At 37.4% G+C, this 19,162-nt stretch overlaps 1 protein-coding gene across 1 annotated transcript in view; it reads right to left on the bottom strand.

The window, feature by feature from the left end:
* LOC137288676 (dynein axonemal heavy chain 8-like) overlaps positions 1–19,162 on the bottom strand; it is a 107,962-nt gene that overhangs the window by 23,011 nt on the left and 65,789 nt on the right. Inside the window, exons 58-73 of the mRNA XM_067820804.1 lie at positions 17,451–17,604; positions 16,687–16,851; positions 15,932–16,158; positions 14,939–15,161; positions 14,499–14,675; positions 13,485–13,652; positions 10,980–11,195; positions 10,756–10,893; positions 9,627–9,754; positions 8,751–8,919; positions 7,704–7,859; positions 6,506–6,661; positions 3,739–3,828; positions 3,174–3,266; positions 1,994–2,098; positions 471–609 (exon numbers count right to left, since the gene is read on the bottom strand). Of these exons, the coding sequence (XP_067676905.1) occupies positions 471–609; positions 1,994–2,098; positions 3,174–3,266; positions 3,739–3,828; positions 6,506–6,661; positions 7,704–7,859; positions 8,751–8,919; positions 9,627–9,754; positions 10,756–10,893; positions 10,980–11,195; positions 13,485–13,652; positions 14,499–14,675; positions 14,939–15,161; positions 15,932–16,158; positions 16,687–16,851; positions 17,451–17,604 (2,504 nt within the window). The remainder of the gene's footprint in view (positions 1–470; positions 610–1,993; positions 2,099–3,173; positions 3,267–3,738; positions 3,829–6,505; positions 6,662–7,703; positions 7,860–8,750; positions 8,920–9,626; positions 9,755–10,755; positions 10,894–10,979; positions 11,196–13,484; positions 13,653–14,498; positions 14,676–14,938; positions 15,162–15,931; positions 16,159–16,686; positions 16,852–17,450; positions 17,605–19,162) is intronic.

The raw sequence follows: 19,162 nt of genomic DNA, 5'->3' as shown, positions 1-19,162 counted from the left end.
ATACATGCTGTCACTAATTCAGTGTGCCTGTTCATCTCATATTAGCCCTTTCAAGATGCAGGGACAGCTGAATACATGACCTGATTTTGCATGTGTTTCACGTCACAGAAAATGTTCATTCTCAGATTGTCACCCACTGTTCTTTTTGTTCATAGTGAAATAACATGGGCTTAGATACAAAATCTTATTTTGTAAAAACGAGTGCACATGTTTCTTTGATCTGTCTGAGTCTCTTGCACAAGAACACCAAAGCAAGGATGCAACTTTGCACATGATAGCTAGTGACAAGTCAGTTTGTCTAATGTAAAAGTCATCATAAGGACTGAGACTTCCAGGCTTTTCAGTGAGTTGTTTTACTTTGTAATTATTAAGATGGGTGATTGTGTCAGATGAGATGCATTCCTTCACATATATATTATCAAAGTTGCACTGCAGGTGAAGCTGGTGAAGAAATTAACTGACAAACAAACCTGGTCTGAATTCTTCTCTAGCTTCATTAATCTTGATTTCTGTCTCTGCGGCCACTGCCAGCTTTTCACTGACCTCAGCAGCAGTGATCTTCGTGACTGACAGCACTTCTATGAGAGACTCGTCATCTACTAGAGAGCCCTGTAGGATACATCTCAATTGTAAGCACTTGCATGAGAAATTCATTATCTGCTAAAGTACCCAGGACACAACACATTTAGAAACACCTATATGAGGGATTTGTCATTTACTTGAGAGCCCTATATATATGCATTAGTATGACAGACTCATCATCTAAGAAAGAGCTGAGTAGGATACAACTTGTTAATAAGAACCAGAGAAAGACTTAAACTTGCTTGTCATTTTGGGTACGATTGGTGAAGGCCATTTCTGCTGTTCCCTGCAGTGATATTGCAGAAATATTGCTGAAAATGACATAAAACAATATTCCCTTACTTAAACTTTTCATTTATCATAGAGCCCCATATGACACAACGTAGAATGGAGGTGTGTTCAAAGTGCAGGATGGTGCCAGCTACCTGTGTGCTGGTTCTCTTGTACATGTAGAATGGGAGGTGAGCTTATAGGGCACAAAGTCAAGGATATTGCCAGTTACCTGTGTGCTGGTCCTCTTGTACATGTAGAATGCGAGGTGAGTTTACAGAGCACAAAGTAAAGGATGTTGCCAGTTACCTGTGTGCTGGTCCTCTTGTACATGTAGAATGCGAGGTGAGTCTACAGAGCACTAAGTGAAGGATTGTGTCAGCAACCTATCTGTTGGTCCTCTTGTACATGTAGAATGGGAGGTGAGTCTACAGAGCACTAAGTAAAGGATTGTGTCAGCTACCTATGTGTTGGTCCTCTTGGACATGTAGAATGGAAGGTGAGTCTACAGAGCACTAAGTAAAGGATTGTGTCAGCTACCTATGTGTTGGTCCTCTTGGACATGTAGAATGGGAGGTGAGTCTACAGAGCACTAAGTAAAGGATTGTGTCAGCTACCTATGTGTTGTCCTCTTGGACATGTAGAATGCGAGGTGAGTCTACAGAGCACTAAGTAAAGGACTGTGTCAGCTACCTATGTGTTTTCCTCTTGTACATGTAGAATGCGAGGTGAGTCTACAGAGCACTAAGTGAAGGATTGTGTCAGCTACCTATGTGTTGGTCCTCTTGGACATGTAGAATGCGAGGTGAGTCTACAGAGCACTAAGTAAAGGATTGTGTCAGCTACCTATGTGTTGTCCTCTTGGACATGTAGAATGCGAGGTGAGTCTACAGAGCACTAAGTGAAGGATTGTGTCAGCTAACCTATGTGTTGGTCCTCTTGGACATGTAGAATGGAAGGTGAGTCTACAGAGCACTAAGTGAAGGATTGTGTCAGCTACCTATGTGTTGGTCCTCTTGTACGATGGTGTTCTTGCAAATGTAGGATGTGGGACAGGGTACAACAGAACAAGTTGGAATATATGTTTTTATCATGTTTATTATTTATCTTAATGAAATTTTGACACACTTAGTGAAGGTACCTTTGTGCTTGTTAGCTTGAACAGTAGATTATCTTCCAGTTCCTGCATCTTACGTTTGTTCGCTGTTACATCAACCAAGAGTTGTGCTCGCTCTGCTTCCAGTTCCTGTAGCAGGAACAGGTAACACCATAGTAGTGAAAAACAATATAAATGGTCAACAATAGGATCACTCAAATTACATTATTTCTAGCCAATGCCGATATCTTACCAGGAATTATATTTAAGGTGTGCTAAGATATCAATCAAGGGAGGACCCACTGACTCTATTACTTTTATCTGTAAGCATTTATCAATTTCCAAGTCTGGTATCGGTAGGCATCAATGAGTATACCATCTGTAGGCATGATAAGCTCATCGATCACATGAAACCTTGAAACTCTACTGAGAGAGCAAAGTTCAGGGCTTCTTGTAGGGTACTATATCATCACTTCAGTTATCAGCGCCACAACTATTGTTCTGCAGGCATCACAAGTTCCATAAATGGGATGTCAGTAAGCTGTTTCTGTGCACTGATATTTTAAAATTAATACACATACTCTTAATAATTATTGCAAATGCAAATGTTTCTGTACATTTTTATCTAAATAATGACAAATTAATATTCTACAGTGCTGAATTGTGCAAAAACAAATTTGAACTTCTTCCATGTTTGTCAAGGGCACCCTTAGAGATATTTGTTTCTAAACTAACTCTACAATTTCTATTTACACTAAAGTATAAACATGTGAATACATATAACGCATAAAATGAATTTTGAGACTTAGAAATGAATAGGATACTAAGAAGATTTTTATTTATTACTAATGAAAAGGAAAGGAACTTTTAGAGATATACATTTTGCAAAACTGTAAACAGTTTCACACTGTTTCTACAAAATCAAGCGAAAATTATTGCACACAGAGGAGTTTGTATTTGTCAGGCTGGTGTTGACATTCCTACTCCAATGCACTGAAATACCAGGAGGTGAAAGTAAGCTATCGTAATATGATCGTGGATGATTCCCGAATGTTAATAAAAAAAAATGGAGAAGCACTATGGTTGAAAAATAATTGACAGATGATTTACTGAAGACCATAAGGGCCTGCACACATTTGTAACTGCCAGCCCGATACAATAGCAACTGGCGCTGGGCCTCCATAATGGCGGTTATTTTGAATGCTGTTTCTGTCAGTGTTCTTACACTCTTTTCAGTCAGGATAACTCTGCCCAGCAGCTGGTCTTCCAGACCCTTCATGGTGACAGTGAAGTCAATGATGGAGGTTTTTGCACTCACCTGCAACATCAAACAAACAAGTTAGTATACAATGTACTGTTAATAAGCTACATTACTGCAAGCGATGGATTTTGTTCCCTAGAACATTGTAACAGATGCCTAAAATAATTGAGTCAATCCCAGATACTGCAGTGAGTGATGTTACGAACAATGATCCATACCATTATGATAAGATCATTTGATAAACCATTTGACTCAGTTGTGAAGAACAGGTTGCTGGATATCTTCCCTCTTGCCCAGCACATATACTGGAAGCAACTGATAATGGAAAAACTGCAAGGAGATGAAGATTTTAATCTTGTGGATCACAATTAAAACTTTGTTATTTTCACTTTCTACGTAACAATATGAGACTGACATAAAAACATCTTCTTGTCATGTGTAATATATTTAAGACTAAAAGGTTCTTGTTCCACCTGTATTTCAACAGATTGAAATTATACATTTCACTACATTTGTAACAATTACTTACTTCAGGAGTGTATGATGGATTGGGAAGCTTTGTGGTGATGTAGAGATAAAATCCTTTCATCACATCAACTTCCTTGTCCCCAACTTTCACCTGAAACATTCATTGTATTCTCAGTATCAGTCAGACATGAGCCTGATTGTCAAAGGCACTGAGTGAAAAACTGGTAGGACTTATTGTTTCTTCCAAAAATCTACTATTTGTGCATTCTGCATAATGTGAAAAGAAGTATTTACAATATCAACAACTGCAAATGAATTTGGTAATATAAATACATTTTCAATCAAAGAAGTACATAAAATCTAAATCTCACAAATTAAAAACCCCTGAATAGTTGCTTGATCATTTATCTTCACAATGAATCTGTTTAGCGTTGCCCAATACTCTGCTCTTCATTTCCCAATCGTTATTTTTCATCACATGGCCTTCTATGTCACTGTAAGTAGGACCAACAAAGAGGAAGAAGAATCCTAAAATTTAGTTTTATATTACTGTACTGAATGCAGTCACTGTCCTCTGAATTTGGAAAAAATATGAACTTTCAAAAACAATCCAAATTCTACACAACATAATCATTTCATTACAATGCATCTTCCAAGGGTACTCAGTCAATGATAAATCTCTTAGTCATCAATGTTTCAGTCATATCATGGAGCAATGCAATAATCTGACACACTCAGGTGCTTGTAAACGATAGATATACACTGTGGGACAACTTAGTGAGTTTGCACCGTGAAGTGCTTTGCTTTAAAAGAACATATGATCTTGTACGGAACATTAAACCTTCTCACTCGACCTCTGTCCATGCCAGTGAAAGTATACATTAGCAACTGTCTCTGCAGCCTATAGGTTGAACATGAAAAGTGAGATAAGACACTTTCATAATCTGATACTCAGCATAACCTATTCCAACAAACATGGGCTGATAGGCATAAGTGTATAGATCTTTTTAAAACACTTCATATGTTTCGATACCTTCCTCTCACAATTTGTCTTTACCTTGTAAATGGCAGACCTACAGTCGTGTTAATGGCCTCAAATAGACAACCAAAAATTAAATGTTATACTTATTTCTGTGAGACGAACTTAGGAACAATGCCAACCTGTCATTTGAAGCTGTGAAACTGAATACCAGTGCAATCCATTTTATCATTAAGGGGCCAAAGGTATGTAAAGAGAGAAACTGCTGTGTAAATTCAAAACAGGGTACTAATAAATAAAACAAAAAAACCTTAGTACTTTGACTGCTCAGTGGTAGTTTAGCTGCTATTTGCTACATGCAAGTATCTTGTATCAGCTACTCATAAAAAATATAGCTGATATCAATGTCATTAGTATCGACGTCAAGTTCAATGACACGTTTTTTTATTTCATCCTCTAAGGCATTTTCTCGATGCCAGTAATGATCCTCAATTTCCATCATGTGTCTGCAACAGTCTCACCATTCCTTCTGGCCAATAGATGACAATCCTTCTTCGAAAGCCCTCTGTGCAGCAGTCATTTTGAAATCTAAATTCTGGGACCTAATCCAATTTTTAAAAATCGCTGAAATTTCTATGGCATTGAAATCGGTGTGTTAAGGAGGGAATCAGAGAACAGTATGTCCACGAGTTTCAAAATTTCATCGACATGATATATATAGGGCTGCGCGGACGTGATTTCACAAGTGCAAGCAATTCAACATTCTTCAACATTGAATGTGTAAACAGTATATCATGTTTTTGTAGTCACAATTTGATTTCATCTTTCTGATGGGCAGTTGTTGGAGCTTTGTCTATTTGTTTGCTGCGGTAAGGGGCATTGTCCATTATAACTAATGAGTTTTGGGGCAGATTAGGAATAAAGTTTTCATGCAACCACTTAGGGATGTGTGATGGCCGTGTTGTACCCATGTTTCATCAATGTACACAACTGAATGGTTCTCTTTACCGTACTGGCGAATCATTCTGAGATATCTCAAACAGTATGCAGCGATGTCTTCCATTAGGATGCCTGTCTGCCTGAACGAGTTTTCTGCCATTTGAAACCAATTTTTCTTAAACATTTACGCAGTGTTTCTTTACTCCCTGTATATCCAAAATCACCAGAAGCCATTTTCAAAATGCTTGTCAGTTTTGGCATTGTCTCGGTTACTGTGTAGCAGTATTAATTGTACTGGCAAATTGTGCATTTATCAAAATCAACAAATTCAGTTTTCCCCTCGGTATGAGTATGCACTTTCCCTGGGCTTGTGACAGTACTTGTAACCATCATGGGAATGCATTTACCGTCGTCATTTATTTAGCATAAGGTACCGACAGACATACCAGTAGCATCGCTGGCTTTTTCAGTGCACTGTGTGTGCTGTCCAAAATAGTACACATGCACCGAATGGCATTGTAGGCAACCTCACATAGTTCTGAATGAATGACTTGACCCTTTTTACCCAATTTAGAGTGCGACATAAGTCATGCGTTTCAAATACCTGCAGAGTTTACTACTCTTTTCACAGTCCCCTTTTTACCAGATACTAGTACACAAATGTCCGAGCAGAAACAAGACGCTTCCGAATCATTGCACAGAAAGTGATTACTGCTAGAATCACAAGAATGATGTGCACAAAGTTTTCAAACCTTTCACCACTTCCAGTAGGTAGTGGATCATATCATGGCACAGTGACCCTCTCCTTTCACAAACGCATGTTTCGCATACTTCATTGTAATGTTGGCTGGACAGGAACTGTTTACATTTTGTTAACATGTAACAAAATCTTTCCTATATGTGAACATACCTTGTAAGTAGATCCCGATTTGATAAAGTTCTTTTCAAGAACATTATCTAGCGCAGGGTCAAGTTCTTCCTCCACATCCTCCAACAACAGAGGTCGCCCCAAGGACAGAGCATCTTCCAAATGAGTTCGGAAATATTTGTGATTGAGGGATGTCACCTGCAGGAGTAATCAATCAGAGCAACATATTACTTTCATTTTGTTGAAAGCAAAATTAAACCGGTTTAAGTAAACCTGTTGCCTGTATTTCATATTGTAAATACTCTATGTCCCCTTTAGTTCCTGACTGCCATGACATGTACATAACTAAAAAGAAGTATAATCATGAGGTTTCGTTAGTCAGGAACTGAATTGTTTGTTAATGTGTAAAATTTGTTTTACCACAAACAATTTTCAAGCTTGACATTTTTCTTCATTCCTCCACAGAGGTCATTTCCAGGTTTCACTGGCAAATCATATAACAGTACAAAATGAAGAGGCTTCTAACATGGGTTAAGCTTAGTCCTGTAATGCAGAAACATACATATTAGCAGCATGAACACTGGATTGCAATTGCCAGGGACAATGGGGACCGTGGATGATCCAGTCATCTTTGCTGTCTCTGTTCCACTGCAAAAAGTTGCATCGCTTGAGTTACACAGAAATCTATGATCCTGGGTTGGATTGACCTAATCACGTCCCTACATTTGTCACAACTGTTCAACCAAAAATGGCAGCTGTCTGTAAATATAATCCTGGCTACTCAATGTGTTGTTCTGACAAGCTATCAAGCTATCTGACCATGCACGGGTCCAATCATCTCTTATAAAAAGTATAGGTTTTGGGGACCAATCCAGAATTCCTTTGAGGCTCTACATCAAAGACATCATTCACTTTCAATTGCACGTCACCAATCACCAATTAAAGCAATACTCTCTAAAGTGGTACACTACTTGTGTTCCTTTTCTGGAGTGGTCTGTGTGAAATCCACTCTTTCCAACTCTCACCTTTTTTCAGTATCATATGACTGCAACTGGAACTCTGTATGAGCATGTGCCCAGCATTGAATTTAACACTTCAGAAATCTACTTACTATTATGATTATACGTCTAGCTGAACATAGGTCAGTGAGGTTGATGCTTACAATGCCAGGAAGCAGAATGTGAAAACAAACTCAAGAGAACAGATGAAACAACTGCTTGTCTTCTACAGCAGCACTTGCCTGCAGGTCATGGTCTTTCTCCCTGTTTTTGATCCAGCTCTTGCCCTGCCCCTGTGGATCAATCAGGAGTGGGTATCGGGTGGCCTTTGTTGTGATGATGCCGTTCTGTACAGACAGGTCATCATTGGGCAAACCCTGGATATTCCACTCTCCAATCTGAAAAAGGAATGTGGTAGAGTATATTGTTCCACCAAAATCCAATATAGGTTTATTGTGGTAACTATTTGTAAAAGCACATGATAATTCATGACCATATTTCATCGCTATTACTTACAGTAATTACAACTGTTATGTAGACAAAAAAAGATACCAAACTGAAATTTAGACAAAGTTTCGGATGCTAACATATATTCCTTATATTTTGTTTCAAATTAGGAGGAATCTAATTCATCAGTGAAGAACTTGGTCTGGTATTCTTAAAGTATTTTCACCAGGGTATATAATCCACATTTTTCTTTTTCAATCCATAGCATCAATAGAAAGAATATTGTGAGCAAACAGACATATGACATGATCTCAGATCTCTGACACTTTATCCATGACCTTGGTCCACGTTTCTTGGTACCTGGGGGAAGTACCTCTAAATATTTGTCCAAAAGAGATGTATAAACAAGCCTTGAATATTTTGGTCATAAATGTATTGATACAGGTAATCGATAATCACAATGCAACAACAGTTTGAGGTGTAACAGCATGTAAAAACATATGGTCAAGGACATTCCAAAACTGATTATGTGGATACAGAGCTTGAGGGATTTTTTTTAACTCTGTACAACATTTCAATAGAAGGAAAAAAGTCAAGATAAAATGGTTATAAAGTCATCAGTGTTCTATACTAAGGATGAACATCGAGGGAGTTTGTCCTAGCCATAAAAATAAAGTAGAAGGCTGAAGGGTTAAAATGGAATGTGAAATGGAATCCTCATATATAGAGGATCAGCTGTTATTTAGCTAATGCCATTCTATTGATTGAATATAGACATTCTGTAAATACAAAGATACATAAGTGATGTAAATACATTATACACATGATATTGCTGTACTTACAGTAGCAGTGTCAACCAGCATGGAGGTGACATTCAAGTCATGAGTGAATGGAATGTTTCTCTTGTACATCTCTTTCTGCCAGTTGGTCAAAAGTTTAGTGCGGAATTCTTGGTTGAATGGCCCTGAGTAGGAAAGAAAGCCTGTGCACAGAACCACATCCCCGACAAGTCTGAAAAAAAAAACAACTAAAAAGCCCCAAGTAGGTCATAACATGAACATGGTCATGATCTATTAATATTAGCAAAAAGTAAATAATCAAACAAACACTGGCAGAAGATGCAAGTGCTAGATATTTTCGTTCGTATGTTAAATAACTGTAGGTTTCAAATTTGTCTATGTTATGGTGATTTCTGTACTGTTTTGCAAGATGCCTAAATGGACTAAATGGAGATTGGAAAGAAAAACAAAACAATGTCCAATAAAAAATGACAGTCATGGCTTGGGCTAGCAGAGAAGATTGATAATTAGAAATATTGTTGATGAGAAGAATTATGCACAATTATTGATAAGAAAATTGTGTTTCTGATAATATTATGAATAACTATCACAATGAAATAAAGTTGCAATTTAGTCATATTATACATAAAGTTATGTATTTATTCATGGGCTACTATGTCAAAGAGATTGTTTTGTAAGTAACCCATACATGTCAACACACACCCGTGATGCGAAGTGTCAGTTCCCTATTTTTAAGTTTTTGCTCAAACTTACCCGATTAGACTACTACCCAAACAATGGCCAAATATAGGTTCAGACAAATAGAATCAAAGACACAGACATTACCATAAACCTTCAGCTTAGGGATACAGATACCTTTTTCTAAAAAAAATCTATTCCAACATTCTAGCTCTAGCTAGCTCTACACATGTGACTTGCCTGTCAATTTGTGCCTTGAACTCTTTGCTTTGAGATGTCCATCTGGTCTTTTCTCCTCCAAGACCTCCGATAAGAGCTGAAGCTGCAACCATTCTCCTTCGACATGACTCTGCATCATCCATCAGCTCCTATATTCCAGCAGTGAATAACATCAATAGATTCATTATACTATCGTTATAAAACTGTATTTCTGCCATTTATGTTCAAAAACAATAATTACAGTGGAGGTTGTCTAAACCAGCACTCATTGGGACTGAAGAAATAATCCAGTTTCCAATATTGACAACTTGCGGGATAGGACAGATGCTGGTTTTGACAGCTTCCACTGTATTTTAAAATTGTTTACTGATGCAGTATATTACTAGTCAAAAGGGATCACAGGTTAGAATAGTTCTTCAGTAACCCATGCTTGTCAACTAATGGGATTGGGTGGTCATGCTCGCAGACTTGGTTGACACATGACTCCCAATTGCATAGAATAATGCTCTGCAGCTCATGCCATTGATGGCTAGATTATCAGCCCAAGACTCAATTCATTGCAGACCACCATCATATAGCTGTAATATTGCTAAGTGTGGCATAAAACTAAACTTTCTCTCTCATTAGTCGAAAGAATATACAAATCCAAAATTGTTCACCTCATATAATGTAACTTTTTCAGCGTTATCAGTTGAGTCTCTCTCTCTTCAAGAGAAGGACATAATGGCAGCAAACTCTTGTTGATGACTGAATGTTTTCGGTAATATTCATTGTGTCTTTGTATAATGTACATATCCAGGATCATTGCCCATTTAAGTATCCGTGTTCGTAAGACACTATCATACTTTACAAAATTATTTCAACTGCCTGGTGATCATATGGCCATGGTGGCTGTTAGGTGCAATGAACAAACACTCATATCACCAGCACACCCTCACTTGTACCCATTTAACAGCTGAGTGAGCTGAGACAATGTGGATCTATGTATCTTTTCCAGGGATACTACACAATGTGCCCACCTTGGGACACGAACCAAGGTGCCTCCACTGGAGATCAAATCTGGGTCTTCAGCCTTACCACTTACCACCCCTGTAGTAGAGGTAGAGGTTCAATGATTCGTTTCACTTTGGTTCGCTGACAGTTAAGTTACCTGTTTTTCTTTCATGGCTGAATCATACAATGCCTGCACCACATCCAATTCCTTCTGCTTTTCATCCAGCTGTGCTTGGGCATTGTTCAGCTCTTTTGTGGCAATATCTAACCGACCTGCCTGCTTGGCCAGGTTAGCCTGAAACAAATATAACATTTAAAAGTTGAACATACACAACCCAGCAAGGAAACAGATATTTATCTACATTTCTGTATAAAACCCACCTTCAGTGGCAAAACTTCCTTGTTGATACCATAGAAGAAAGCCATAGCTGTAGTCCAGGACAACAGACCTGCCACATTGCTGCACACTTTCTTAGCTGTCTCTAAAGAATAGTCTTCCATTGTTAAATATGGCTGCAACAGCTCTACTGTCTCGCCTGTGATGGTGTCTTTAGCAAATGTCTGCAAGCTGGTCAGAAAACCTGCTCCACTCATTAACTGCAAATAACAGAAAATTTACTTTCAAGATATATTCTACGAAACATAAAGGTATATTTGGCTTTACAGTTCTTTTAACAACATCACAATGCTTTCATAACAATAAGGGCATTCTTTTTCATGAAAGCTTTTACAGATGCAGATTGGATACATATTTATACAAACATAGACGCAAAAGCAAGGTAGGCTGTTAACAATCAATACAGAATCTTGATGTCACAGCAATTGTGATATTAAACAATGCTTGCTAAAAGGAAGTGGTACGCACTATTTTTTCAAGAAGAACAAGAAAAACACCCCTGCTTTTGATTTACTAAAATTATTGATATGATATGAATTGTTGGTAAATATACTTTGCATTCATTTGCATTACAGGTTTCTAATAATACAATATTACATAAAATCAAGAATGACAAAGTTAACTGCCTCATAAGCTTTTGTCCTGTAAACAGTAACTGCAGTTACCACCTGACAAATAACTTTGGAGCAGTTTAATGCCACTTACACAAAGTAACACACACAAACTACATAAATGTTCAATCTGGAATTCCAAATAATTAGGTGTACTATTAAATGTATTAAAACCTATACCCTCTGTCCAACAAAGAATGACCACTTAGCATTCATGATGGAGTTTTCTACCCAGATTTTTCTGAAATAGTTGTAAATGTTGAAGGTTTGTCTTTAGAAACCATGTTCTACCCCTGTTAGGTGATTATAGCAGTTTTTGATCATTAAATGTTTCATTGTCATGTCCTCATTATGAGGTAACTTGAATCATTATCAACTTTTTTCTCACCTGACAAGTAATAATAACACATACCAGTTTTGCAAAGCTTGCAAACACTTCAACATGTAACCTCTGTAAAATTCTAGGAATCAATTTATGATATGAATTTAAAAATTCAGTCTCAGCTTGCAACAAGACCATCAGCATGTTTTTTTCTCGCTAGAATAGTTAAATTAACATTTTCTCCATTGAGATGTGCACAGAGGGATGATCGCCATTCATATATTAAAATCCAAACAAGAGTCATCAAAAGATGACATACCCCCCAGCCCCCACATATGTGAAAGAACAAATCATCTGAAGCTTACTTAATACTTTTTAGACTAAGTTTGAATCGTTTCCATGGAAATCATGAAAAGGCACTACTTCAAGATCTGTTTCATATATCTGCCAAGATCTGTTGAAAGATATCAAATGGTTTTCAAGTTGTGCTCTAGAAATGAAGCCCATCCCTCCATTTTGAGACTAAGTCAAAACGTTTCCAGTGAAACCAAGAAACTGATAAATCACAAAAACTTGCATTTGTAAGTACCAAAAGGCACCAATTTAGGTTCTGACTGATGTATCTAACAAGTTTTGCTGAAAAATATTGAACGTTTTTTGACTTCTGCTCTGGAAACGAAGCCTATCCCGTCATCTTGAGACTAAGTCCAAAACGTTCCCATGGATACCCAGAAAATAATAAATCACAAAAACGTGCATATAGCAAAAGTCACCACTTCAGCTTCTGATTGATATGTCTACCAAGTTCTGCAGAAAAAAATTGAACATATATTTAGTTCTGTTCAGGAAACGAAGCCCACCCCACCATTTGACTAACACCAAAATGTTCCATGGAAAAAACAAAAAAAAAACTAAAAAAGCCAAAAATCTGTAAATAGCAAAAGGCACAACCACAGGTTCAGATTATTATATCTATCAAGTTTGGTCTAAAAATATCAAACATTTCTGAGTTATGCTTAGGAAACAAAATGATTAATATTATGGATGGATGGACGGACGGACAGACAGACAGACGAGGTGTCGACTATGTCCCCCCTTATAACATGCCGGGGGTATAAGAAGTAGTATCACTGGCTAGCAAGCTAAAAGGACTTAATGATGACTATATTACATGGTCAATATATTACCTGCACAGAGAAACAAACCAAAACTATTCATAACACCATTGCAGAGATAATAGCCACCATATTGTGTCTAGCAATTTTCATATGGCCTTTTCATGTAAACAAATAAAAGGTAGATAATCAAAAATGTTCATCATACATTTATGGTGATAGATTTCTGTCAACATCAAACCGGTCAATGTCTCATGGGGATTACAAAAGTGTACATTCCTAGCAACAAAGGTAAGATAGAGTGGATGGTCACTGCCGGTATCACAAAAGCATACGTCATAACTTGTGATCTCAATCAATGTTCCCAGCTGACTTTAAGTAATTGAATTTAAGTAATGAACAAACCTTGTTCAAGGTTTTCATGAGCAAAATATATAGTACCTTGAGAGACTCGCTCCATGACGGCTTAGGACAAGGTCTTTCTGGATCTGGTGTTACAAGATCAAGCTTCTTCCCAAACAGAATCAGCACACAGTCCATAATCCTCATGATCAGATGAGGAGGTTTTCCAAGTTTCTTCACAGTAGATATATCAGATGGCTTGATTGTCTGTGGGTTGGGAGGCAAAAAACAAATTCACATCAGACAAAAAAAATAATAGAAAATCGCACAATATGAGTCCAAGCAATATTGTGTCATCACTGAATAATGTTTTTCTTTCGTCCTCATTTATCACAGAATACAGCAGTTTGGATCAAGAAGAACAAACTATTGTTTCCAATCACACAGTTTTTTGACAATCTGATGGATATGATATTCCCAACATAATTCAATCAGACCTCATCATAAAAGCCTTGGAAATAGGGCAATGGAAGTAACTTCTTGTTCATTTGAGGGAAAATGAAGACAGGAGCAAAAATATTCATCAGTACTATTTTGTTAGTTGTCCCGTGACTGGTGCATGATTCTGGGCTCCACTGTTGCCCAAAGAGGTTCTCTCTGTATACTGAGAAAAAAGCTCAGATGCAATATTAGAGTTCAGAGTTATCACAAAATTCTCCCAAGAATTCTGTTTTGTGAATCTGTGTTGGTGATAGAAAACATTCAAGGACTATTGGATTATAACCTATTCGAAAATAGAGGATTTGAACAGCAACCCAGACTTATTAAATACTATTACCACTAGTTCTCCAGACCAGAAGACTGCTAAGACTGAGTGCCTCAGGAGAAAGGTACAACACCCGGACACCCTCAGATAACATACTGACAACAACCCTTTGATTTCCATTGCCACTTTATTAATTTCTATATTAATGCTGTACACTAAAAATCATGAGGATGAAAAATAATATGAACAACTAACAATGTAAATGAAAAAATATTTCCTGTACTTACATCTAGATGCTTCTGATTTCTAAAAAGTTCTTTAGTTATTCAACAGTTATATCCACTCACTTGCAGTGCCACCTCAGCCTCCTTCAGAGCAGGTTTGGCTGCCTCCAGCTTCTCCTCAGCAATCGATTTCTCGGTATTAATCTCATCTACAATCTTCTGTGCTTTGTCTTTGACCTTCTGCACAGCAGCTTTGACTTTCTCAGCAGCCTGTGCACTCACTGTCACCTCTTCCAACACCTTGATGCAAATACAACAGATCTTACTCTTATCAGTAACAGTTAATTTTAAGTACAAAAGACACTTTGACATAAATATTGTAAACATTTGATTCTAGTGAAATTGATTTAAAAATGGAAGTCATGATTGAAAGATTACAAGGGTGAATCATAAAAGTACTAACTTTTTACCCATCTTCAGCACAGATTAGTAGTTTAGACAAGCACTGATTTTGAAGGCCACTAACATATGTTTTACACATGGTCTTGAGACAATAATGTTACCTTGTCGGCCTTCTTGTTGGCAGATTCCAGTTCTTTTTCCTTGATGACTAGCTCCTTACTGAGTTTGTCAACAGACTCGCTAGCCTCAATTAGCTTGGACAGTCCTGTATTCATTCTGCTGGCCATCTCACCAATGATTGAAAGTTTCTCTTTGTACACATTCTTATACCCATCCAGGAAGGATAGGTATGACTTAGGAGTTACATGGGACTGTCTCCGATACCTGTATAAATGTACAAGTTAGTGTTTTCTTTGTTTCTCGTTTAATAGCTGTAATATTCCAGCTATGGGACAATAGCTGGGAAATATTCAAGTAGAGACTAGAAAATTCAGTAACCGATCCAGGCCCCCATAGTGATAGGTCTTCCATGATGGGACAAGGAATCTGTCACTTACATCTACATCTTTGTGGTAAGCTAGTACTTACTGAATATCATAGTTGGAGATGATTCTATCAAAATTGCAATCATGTACAGTTACTGTTCATTTCTATGAACAGAATAAAAGTATAAATGGCATAAAGTAAATGAGAAGGATGAAACCATGATATTTGTTTTAACTGTGATCTTGGATCTTGAAATACAGGCACTACATGTGTTGTTTTTCTTTAATTCTATGGAGACATTGCAACTTTAGTTCTGTTTGACAGGCATTTTAGTAGGTGGTTGGTAACAAAAGGCACTTTTGCTCAACAGCAAAAGAAGATGCACCAAAATGTCCCAACATGATGAAATCACCAATTTTTTACTCAAGTTATACAATGATCCATATAGTTACACTTTACTTAACATTAAGGAGCTGAAGAAAATATCTTCCGCCTAGCTGATCTGTGGAGTTAAGTGATATCTTACTTCACTTTAGCAATAGTCCAGCAATATGTCAACTGGGAACACTATAATAACATGCTTCACATATTTGTCCAGGTGGGCAGCAAAGACTTCCTGCAGGACAAGTGAAAACTTTATCTGAAAAGAATATACCACTCTCTCTCACCTCTGGAAGTATTCCACGCAGACTGAGGCAACATTGTCATGTACAACTCCCATAGTGTCCACTACCTGCTTCTTGATGTCCTCAGATGTCTCCATGGGGAAGGTGTTGAGGAAGTGGCCAGACACAGCCACCAGGGCATCTCGAGGCCACTTACTGAACCAGTCCATTGTACATCCAGATATCAGACCAGGGAACTTCAAAGCTCTATTGCGAAACTTCTCACCAACCTAAAAATGGTTTGAACACATACTGAGCACTGATTCACACAGCCGTTTGCAAGTTTATTAGGTCTTTACAATTACATTTACATGACGTTTATAACAAAAATGACCTTAATAGCTATTAAACTGCTATAATTTGTCGGTTTCAAAGCACAAAGCTTGGAGTTGTAATAGTCTGTTTACTATAATTTATAGCCCTACTAAGTATACACCAAGTAGGTAATCTAATCGTTGTATGACTGAGCAATACATACTTCTGACACTTCAACTTTTCAAGACAGACACTAAAGAACAATATATTTCAAAGACCTTCAAAACAGAGGTGAGCAATCAGCAACAGTCAGAAAAAAAATCAGACTTGGTCAGACACATCAGGCTTTAGTATTGTGAGCAGTATGATCCACAACATCTACACAAGATAACACACAGTCCACTAAGTCACCAAGTCTGAACATCTGATGAATGTGTTTTGTGTAAGCATTGATTGCTGATGACCATTTTTTACCTGGAAATCACATGGAGTACATAACTTACTGGTGAGAAACAGAGCACTGTATGTAGATTGTTTCTGGCTCTAGATATGAAGTAATCATACAGGTTCTCCTGGGTTGGAGGTCGCCGAGGCTGATCTTTCTTCATCACAGATATCAGTTCTTGGGTGATCTCATCCAGTTCATCACGAGCAAACAGGTTGGACACCTACCAAAGTTTAGGTTTTTATTGTATTATTAAAAATCTCAGCAGGGCTTGATTAAGGAAATGTTAACCTACTTGCATCAAGTGCAACAGAAACATAAAAATCTCATACTACTTGCACCACTAAAGTTCAGTTGCTGCAAGGGTTTACTAATATTTACATTCACTGTAGAGTTCATCATTCCCTTAAAAAGTTGAAGAAGAAATGAGCTGACATGACTATGCTAGGTTACCAAGGTTTCTAACACAAGTGACAAGGCACTAAACTAAGCCTTGATCAGTGGTTGTGAAGGCCAACAGTGAGCCATGTTCAGTGGGAGCATAGATGTGTGTTCTAGTTTCCTTGATGGGAGAATAACATAGTCTCCATCAGAATGTTTGTGATAAATACACAATAAATTCTTAATTTCCTTCTTACTTGTGGAGATTTTTATTCAGTTCACCCTTACCCAGGTTTGTTGACAAACCAAGAAATAATCAGGATGAATCTCGGATTATGTAATTGACAAGACTGCAAAGAAAATTGTGTCAGGCCCCCTGTCCAATGCCACAAGTTGAAATTAAAAAACTACAAAATGTTGTATATGTAATTGTCCACATACTTCACCAGAGCTGAGAACATTGTTCAGATACTCCAAAAAGGATTCATCCTTGATCTCGTTGTCGGTAAAGATGAAGGTAATGCCCTGACCTTGACCTCCTGCTACCCGGTACAGAAACTTCAAGTCATCCATCAGATTCGACACATTGTATGACCTATTATCATGAGAGTGCAATATTCAGAGTACATTCTCTGAATAGCATATACAACTGTGCATTAATTAGAACACTCTAATATTGTGCTATGGCAAGAATAAGATACTTCATGATATTACTAGTCATGTTATTGCAGAAGTAAATCTTAAAGGGAAAACTTAATGTCAAAAATTGAACTGAAAAGCAGAAGTCACAAGATAGTTACATTGCTAGAAACATTGGCATAAAACAGACGTACAATAACAGAAACATGTTCAACAACCAGATTATTCTGATTCTCTAGCATTTCCTGAAAGGCATCAATAACATTTACTGTGAACTTCAGGCGACACACCTCTATTGCACAACACAAGGACACATTGTATGGAAATATGTATCATCACATATTCATATCATTTCAAACTAACTATAACAAAAGAAAAAAAAAATCAATGACATGATGAACAAAAGCACTGGAAAGAATGACACATAACTGTTAAGTGTGCGAAGGCATATCAAAATTCAGTGCTACGGGTGCATTTTGTAATAGAAACAAGAGCTATCCAGCTGCCATCACCACCAAGAAATATGGATAGATATAGACAAACATATAGGTACAGGAAGTGTTGACCACCACTACAAAAGGACAGGTTGACATGCAGTTATCTAAGCAGTTGAGAGACAATCAAGCAGTTGAGAAACTAGCTGATATCAGTAAAAGCATGTCCATTACCTTTGACTTAGATGCTGAAAGTAAAACCAAATTGCCTTAAAACCCTCCTATGAAAATATTAACTGAGTGGAGACTACAGTTTGCCTGCAATTTCATACAAGTGGATATGTATAGCACCTAATAAATTCAATGCAGAAATGGACATGGATAAGGTGGAATTGTCACAAATTATTGCAATGGATTTTGTCAGGAATTCTCCCAGCCCATTAACAATTGATGTTTCAAACACTGACTTATTCATTCTAATTACATGCATTCTACTATTACCAGCCTTTTTAAAGAGTTCCATAGCAACATATATTGTCTCAATTAAGGATGATCATACCATGTATTGCTATTGTTAAAAATCAATTGTAAACCAAAAGTTACTGTGTTCTGTAATCTGATTGGTTGAAAAACATGATTAAATGGTATTAGATTCCCGGAAACTGAAAGACTATTCACCGCGTATTGACACGTAAACAATTGTTTTGTTGTGTCATCAACAGTGGTGACGTCATTCAAATCATATTTTGACGTAAAGTTAGAATGACGTCACAAATGAGCAACTCCAGATGCTACCACGAGAACCAGCTGAAATGGCCAGCTGATGACACTTCACTGCTGTGTCCGTATTCGATGTAAACGAGTGCAGACACTAAAACCCCTTTGGTTTACTTTTGTGTTTACAATGTCGATAAACATCATGTGTTGGCCAATTTCCGGGTGTTATTGAGTATTTGAAGTACGGGAATGCATTTGGACGCCGTCGGTTCCAAATGCATTCCCGTGCTTCAAATACTCAATAACACCTGGAAATTGGCCAACACATGATGTTTATCTCCTAAATGAAACCACTCATGCAAC

This window comes from Haliotis asinina, chromosome 1, assembly GCF_037392515.1.
Source record: "Haliotis asinina isolate JCU_RB_2024 chromosome 1, JCU_Hal_asi_v2, whole genome shotgun sequence".
NCBI classification, from domain to species: domain Eukaryota; kingdom Metazoa; phylum Mollusca; class Gastropoda; order Lepetellida; family Haliotidae; genus Haliotis; species Haliotis asinina.
The sequence above is the reverse complement of the archived record's forward strand: the minus strand, read 5'-3'. Positions and strand labels throughout refer to the sequence as shown.